This window comes from Protopterus annectens, chromosome 10.part0, assembly GCF_019279795.1.
Source record: "Protopterus annectens isolate FY-2018-M chromosome 10.part0, PAN1.0, whole genome shotgun sequence".
Classification (NCBI taxonomy): Eukaryota; Metazoa; Chordata; order Ceratodontiformes; family Protopteridae; genus Protopterus; species Protopterus annectens.
The window spans coordinates 764141509-764149306 of NC_056744.1; the positions used below are offsets into that span (position 1 = coordinate 764141509).

The window sequence follows — 7798 nt, forward strand, 5'->3', positions numbered from 1 at the left end:
ACTGTAATAGAAACTGGCATAGTTTACATTCACTGAGATGGAACATTCTACTATGTCCTGCAAAGTTTCCAATGTATACATTTAAATCAAAACATAAAGCATTGAAACCTATCTTTTTTATAAACAATGTATCCAGATTCAATACTACAGTTTATAAGAGCATGCTATTCCCCACCTGAACTTAAGTATTTACTGCAAACATCTGTGTGTTTAAGGAACAATATATTATATAACTTTTTTTACAGAAGAAAACCTTTAAGGTGAATCTGCTTTCTTTACAAAATACAATTTTGTCCTATGGTACAACCTGAATAAGAATAACCTTGATATAGCCTAATGATCTTTTCACATATATGATGATAAATAAAGAGTAAAATTATGTTACAGTGAGTTATCTTTCAAGCTGTACTAGATACATTTTGTTCCTTCCCTTAACAAAGAGAACTTAATTCTTTTTTGCTGCAACCAGACCTACAACAAGCTGAAGTTAGCAGGTGATTCAGATCACGTCTTTTTCTCATGGATGTGTGAAGGCTGTCAAGCAATTCTTCTATATCCTGAGGTTTGGAATGTACAGTTTCGGTACCGAGGGATCCCAGCTGCTCAGTGATGTATTCTTGCAATTCATTGTGGCTTGAACCTTGCTTTGGCAAAGGCTGGTTTTTGCTTTCCAATGAGTAGAAATCTGAAACTTCAATAAAATTAAATTTGTTACTGCAAAATACTATTAAATATATGCAATTTTAATTTTCTACAAAGCATACTCTTTCTAAAATGGCTAATGGCAAACTCCCTTAACTTTCAAACTACATACTAGGAGAACATGCAATGTTAACTTGTTCCAAGCAAATTGAAGAGCCTTCTGATTATAAAATAGTAACTTATTTTCCCTTACTTTTCTAGTAAGACTTTGGCTACTTCTCATGGTGGATATTTATTGATATACTTGAAAAGTGTCATACCAGTGAGGTATGTGTCAAGAAGAGACATTCCATCCCATCACTGACCTAAATTCTACCTCAGACACACTCTTTCATTACCTGTATCCCAATCTCATTCATAGGTTATTTAAATCAGGGCTAAGTGTCACATTCTTTGAAGTGATGCAGAGTGGTGGTCACCTTAACAACTGCCTTCTTTGTACCGTATTTCAAAGAACTTTGTGCCTGGTTCTGTTCAACTGACACTCAGGCTATGCATGTACTTCCAAAGTCACCTTGCACTTTTATATGTATATATATCACTGTAATTTCCAGCTAGAGAAAACTGACAGCAATCTACAGTTTTTACTCATTCACTGTACCAAAAATCTAATTTCATCTTCATGTACAGAAAAATAATGCCCTTATGGCATGCAGCTTTACAGCCATACCATCGGTTCTCAATAATATGTTCCCAGCTAAATCATCTAATATTGAAAAAGAACCAGTTTAACCACTCTGTTTTTATTACTCACATTGGTACTGTTGATCTAGATTGCTAAGTATTTTTTCCCCACCATTCTCATGATTTCTTCAGTTAAAGCTAATTTCCTAAAAAATTATAGTGCTTTTATCGTGGTATCTCCCTACAACATGGTTACGGACTGTGCGTACTTCTTCACATCTGCTTGAAATCTGCCATCAAAATCCTTGTAGCATTTTTAATGCTGTTGCACACAGTTTTATTAGCATAATTATTTCTCATCTGACTCTTGGTTACTTATATGAGGTACATTTATTCATAACTCCCCTCTTTTTTCCAGAATATGCATATTATGCATCCTTGGAAATGCTAGCTCATGTCCCTTAGTCTTAGCCTGCATCTTCTTTTTTCCATCTCCTGTTCTGAAACAAAACAAAATATTTTGTCTTGGCTCTAAATGATTTGTTAACTTTGACTAATGTTGATGTCACACCCATGTAAAATGGGAAAAAAAGTGACTGATGACAATGGTAACAACCAGTAGTAGTAGAGTTTGTGAAACCTGCCATGCTTGCTGAGGGGTATTTCTCTGAATAGCCTCATTTGAATGGCTGTAGTGAGGGACTTGCAGTTATATATATTAATATATTTCCAAAAGTACTAACTGGAAAGCAAAGCAGCCCTTCACATCTAAGTTTACCAGATGGAGACATTTTTATTTTTTTCTCTGACTTTCAGCAAATGTGGAAATGGTTATACAAAATTGTTGGGTAACAGCCTTCCATACTGAAAGCAGTTGGATCCTGAGCCAGACATTATGCAATTGTTTTTTTTATATACAGTTAGGGTAAAGCAGGCATGTTTATGTTCCACACAGATTTTCTTATGGATATGTTTCCCCATGCACTGACTTTCACTTGAATGTGTTTGATCTTTTATGTCTTAATATAGTGGCATTGAGGTAATGACTATGAATTCCAGATACAAATGAGAGCTCTACCAGCAGTCTATAGAAAACTTCCTCAGTCTTTTAAATGCTAAACACTCATCCTACGGATTTTACTACATACCCCCACAATACACAATTTGTATATTTTTATGTTAGTCACTCTGATCATCTGCAATGTCCTGCCTATACAAACATTGCGAGAAACACCACCCCACATACACTGTTAACATTTTTCTGTGTTCCTGTGTGCCAATCATTTTATATGAAACTTTTGGCATAACAAGCTCAGCCTCCATACTAATTATAACCCAACCCCTTTATGACTGTAAAGCTAAAGGTATAACATAAGCTTTAACTTTAAATATCGTTGCTAATACTAAGACAGCTGCCTCTCTTCACAATAGCAGAATACTCTTTTAGAGAGTGGTTTCTTATCTGTAATGAAATGCAAGTGTATGATTTGGAGAGATTCGGGCATAGTGTTTTGGAAGTTCTATTTCCATTTCCAAAAGGCAGCAGCTACATGGAGAATGCCCTTTATCTGAGTTCTGATGACAATAATGGTGATTATAGTAGATATCAAGGAGTGTGGAAGGTGCAACCACCGTACAAGAATGTACAGGAGTTCTCCTCTACATCAGACATTGGTTTCAGACAAATATTTTTTCTTGATTTTCTTATCAAAATTTGTACTTTCACTACAAATGATTGCAGATTGTTAGGAGATTCCCTTCCAAATTGTCTAATTGTCTTCTCAAAGGACTACACAATATATGAAGGAAAGTTGCAGTTCTTATAGTTCACGTAAGCATGTTTACCAGGATTTATCTAAAATCCCTGCTGTCTAACCTTTTCTTCTCATCAAGGCACTTAATGAAAGTTTTATCAGTGCTAGCATTCTGTAAAATGTACATTAAATGCAAACACTAAAAAAATACTCATATAGAGCTTTCACAACATCTGGCTTATCTTGTCTCAAAAAAAACTAACCAATGTTTAATAATATAAATGGTCTTAGGTTCATAGGTCCATAGGTGTTTACTAAGCTAATGACCACAAGGGCCATTTTAAGCGTAGCCATGCACTCGAAATCTCTGACAAGTTCTGATACCCTTGACAAGTGCAAGCAGGGGCCTGGGAGCTGAACAAGTTACCGGTTGCCTGTGTCCATTAGAGACATAGGTGCCAAACCAGGGATGAATTCTTTGTAAATGGAAAAAAAGATACCTACTTGGACACAGAAAAGTATTCAAACTGCTGAGATTTCTGTGGAATCTCTCCTTTTTTAGAAGCATTTTTTTGGCCTGCTACAACATAGGCAACTAATGCAGAACTTTTTTTGGACAAGTCATTACATATCCACAATGCAACACTGAAAGGTACCTGGCAATTGAAAATTATAAGAAGGTAATGGTTTTATTGTAACATTTAACTCATACTCTGCTATTGGAGTCTGGAAATCATACAGATGTATAACAAAACTAAAGACTACAGCAACAAGGAAATGAAAACACTACTAGGATGCAGTGTTTTAACTTACTAAAAATGTCATGATGCAAAGTATAACACTGACATAAAGTGGTTGTCGGGTAAGTATGTTATTTCTTTACTCCATGCTTAAGTATTATTTGTAATATTTTCATAAAATATGCTACCAAGTAACATTATGAGTAGAAATGATTCCAGGCCATACACTGTTAAAGATTTTAATTACATCAGTTATTGAATAATTTCTTCATTTCATTAGTTAAGTAAACTAGTACATTTTAAAGCCAATATAAATTCAGCATTTAACGTGTATCACTAACAATTTTTAAGATGTGTATGCCTGTGTGCTTAGTACAACATAAACTTTTCTGTGTATGCTGTTTAATTTTTTCAATACCTCTTCTACTGGCGAAGGAAGAAGCAAATATCTAAAAAAATATCAGTATAAAAAATGAGTTCCAGAACAAAGTGCTGTATATATCATCTGATGGCTTTTTTATAATAATGGCAAAAGAGAATCATGGGAGACCTAATGTAAAATGAGGTGATCTCAGATATATATTTTTACGAATGACATCTTTAAAGCACTAACATTGCCAATAATTCCCTAGGCTTTCAGTCTGGTGAGTCAGATGCATATTAGAAAAGTTATGCAGCAAGTGTTCAGCTATATTAATATATTTTTTTCATTACTCCTTTTGGAGAAGGTAATCCCTTATATTTGGTTTGAAAGTAGATAGATAGATAGATAGATAGATAGATAGATAGATAGATAGATAGATAGACAGACAGATAGATAGCAGAGTTACATAATTATCAAAGGAAATTTAGAAATGAAATAAGTAAATACTGGAATCCATTGGTAAATCCCAGTATTTTATCTTTTTTATCCCAAAACACTACATGAAAGGAAAAGAAAGTATAGTATAATGAATCAAAAATGAGTGCACCTTCTGCTGCTACACAAAATTATGTTATGTCCACCCGTTTTTTTTTTTCTGACAGGAGTAAGTAACTCTATAACAGAAAGCAATCTCTTTTTAATTTCTATGGCTACTATAAAATAGTTCCTCTTTTGGCAAAACGTTTCATCATACAGAAATGTGTGGCTTGCAAATGTATTTAACTGGCCTTATGTGACTGGAGAAGGTGCCAAACTGTGGGATATCTGTGATCATTTATATTTATGACCTTGGTGTGGCATACAATAGCCACGAGGATACAAGCTTGCCCATCTTCTATTATTATAATGTAAATTTTCATGCGATGTGTTTTTGTATGAGGTGTTTATTTTAAATAAGTCTATATTTTTGCGTACTTCACATTTTTGTTTTGGGTGTCAGGCTTAGCTGTTAGCAGCATTAGTGATGCTTTTCATTCAGCAAAGCATACTTATATATTGGCTTCTTTTAAAAACAGTGCAGTGAACCTACAATGAATATTTTTCATTGTAGATGATCCTATAATAATCTAAAATATCTGCATGAGCCTGCCGCTAATTGTCAGCATAAGTGCATAAATAAGCTGGTATAACCAATTGCACTAGTTATTTCTTAATCTTGGTGTGGGCATCTTCTAAACTTTTATGAAATGTTACTGAGCAATAATTAAAAAAGGAATATATTTCATGACATTTTGACCTCATATTTTGCATCTTTTGGAAGCCTTTGCTTCCATGACTAATAACGCCCACAATATGTTGCAATATTTAAAAAATAAGGCATTCATATTCATTAGTATGGAATATTTTAGAAAAGTCTGAGCTGGATTATATATGATTCACACAATCCTTGATGTAGCAACCATTCTAAGCATTCAGAGTTTATAATATATTCTACAATATGGAAACTGCAGATCGTAAAATATTCCACCATCATTCTGTACATTTTTGTGTACTGAGCATATGAGTATTATGTTTCATCTTAACACAGCATAACTGATTGATCTGAAAACTAAGCACCTTACAACACAATTATCTTCCCCATGGCAAGAAAAATAAGACTGCCACCCCCATTCATACACAATGAATGTGGACTGATGATGCACATCTGTATCAATAGACTCTAATAACAGAGAAAGTACATCAGGCAAAGGGTGAAACTAAATCCAATGTTACAATCAAAAAAGGCACAGAAAAAGATTGCGTTTTGCCATATTTTACCTGTTCCTTCTTGAGGCTGATCATTCATGAGTCGTCTCCATCTGGACCCTCCACATGTATAGATAACAGCTCTTATAAATTCTCTTCCACAAAGTTTAACAAATGCCTCATCACTTCTAACTCCAGGGACTGCTACAACAACTAACAACATCAGAAGAGATAGTATTATGCCTTTCATTGTTGAGAAGTAGGGAACAAACAAAATTTAAATATATGCTATGTGTTATGATAGTCCAGGTCTTGTACTTTGCACATAAGACTGAGCTAAACGGGAACTGAAGAATAACCGCTAAAGGAGTTGTTTTATAGTCCTTGTATACCCACCCACTGGATCACCTTTTCTGCTAATGATGCATGTCAACAGCTTATATGTGACCTTATCACAGGTTTTATTATTTCTTTTATGCTCATTACCTATTTTATGGCTCACAAATGTGATTCTAGTAAAAAAAAAAAAGACTATGCTATTAGATTGCACTTTAACTTGATAATTATGATCTATCTGTCTTTCCCGGTCAGTACCTGTGCTGTCAGTCAGCATTTTGTAATGGTTAAAATGCTAACTTTGACCAAAGTAAAACACATACTTTCTTAAAACATTAATGTTTATAATGCTGCCTTTTTTACTTTTGAAAAATGCTTGAGCTAACGTCTATCATTAAAGAGCTTCATAAGACAGAGTACTTCTGTATTCTGTAACAAGAGGGATGATTGCTGTTAAGACAGGTACAAGAAGGTGATACATAAGCAGCTAACTGAATGTTATTTTTTAAACACCTTCATTGAATTATAATTTGTTACATAGGCAAATTTGCATTTATAGAAAAATAATCAAACTGTATTAACAAGTTCACGTTTATAAACATTATACTTCACATATATTGCTATATATCATATAACCTAAGCAGCATTATATAAATTATACAGTTCCTGCCTTTTTTAAACAAGAAACATCTTTATTAAACCATCATTTACAGCATAGGCAATAATATATTTATATATGAAGACAAACCACACCAACACAATCCTAGTTGTAAGCATTTTACATCATAAACCATACTGACACGCTGCCATTTGCAAACATTATATATCACTTATAATCTACCTAATCATTTTCAGTCAAACATTACATATCTCATTTAATACCTGCCTTATTTTAAATCTCATTCCTACCCTGTATGTATTGTTCCCACAAATTCCCATTTTCCTATGTTCATAGGTTCATAGGTAGGTACTAGGCTATCGGCCCTAGGGCCCATACAAGCCTAGCCAAAAAATGTACCCTGGCTTTCGCCACCCAAGAAAATTATTTTCCTGTGCCCCTGTGGAGCAGAGCCACAGAAGTGATCCCCGGGGTGAATTTCCCCTTTCCCATCCAATCATCAAGATTTTTCTTGAAGAGTGCTAATGAGGAGCTCTGTTTGACATAGATAGGTAGTCTGTTCCAGAGTATGGAAAGTCTCTAGGACAGTAATCTATCCCTCCAGCATGTTCTGTTTATTGTGGTGACAAGGTTTAGGTTCCTAGAGCGTGTAGCTCGGAGGGACTGGGATTTCTTTAAGTGGAGCATGTCCAACAGCTCTGGGTTTGACATAGCTTTGTATGTTAGGCAGAGATCGCCCCTGAGTAGGCGATATGCGATGGAGTAAAGCTGTAGTTTTTTGAGACGGTCTGCATAGGGCATCTTTTTGAGGCTGGTAATCCTCTTTGTGAGGTATTTCTGTGGTCTTTCCAGTTGTTGTAGATGTCTTGTGAGGTACATACCAAAAGGGGCATTGTACTCTATAATGGGTCTA

The 7798-nt window shown here is 34.7% G+C and overlaps 1 protein-coding gene across 1 annotated transcript; it reads right to left on the minus strand.

The window, feature by feature from the left end:
- Positions 1–431: 431 nt before the first annotated feature.
- On the minus strand, positions 432–6180 carry INSL5 (insulin like 5). Its single transcript, XM_044084861.1, has 2 exons — positions 5986–6180; positions 432–557 (listed from the first exon to the last, which is right to left on the minus strand). Exons 1-2 carry the CDS (start codon positions 6178–6180, stop codon positions 432–434), a joined length of 321 nt encoding a protein of 106 aa, XP_043940796.1.
- Between the last annotated feature and the right edge of the window lie 1618 nt (positions 6181–7798).

Excerpts from the sequence above, each read along its gene's own strand:
- INSL5 (XM_044084861.1), bottom strand. The coding sequence starts at position 6,180 with ATGAAAGGCATAATACTATCTCTTCTGATGTTGTTAGTTGTTGTAGCA. Across the intron at positions 558-5,985 it reads CAGGTAAAATATGGCAAAAC|GATATAGAAGAATTGCTTGA; the intron begins GCAATCTTTTTC and ends TCCAAACCTCAG.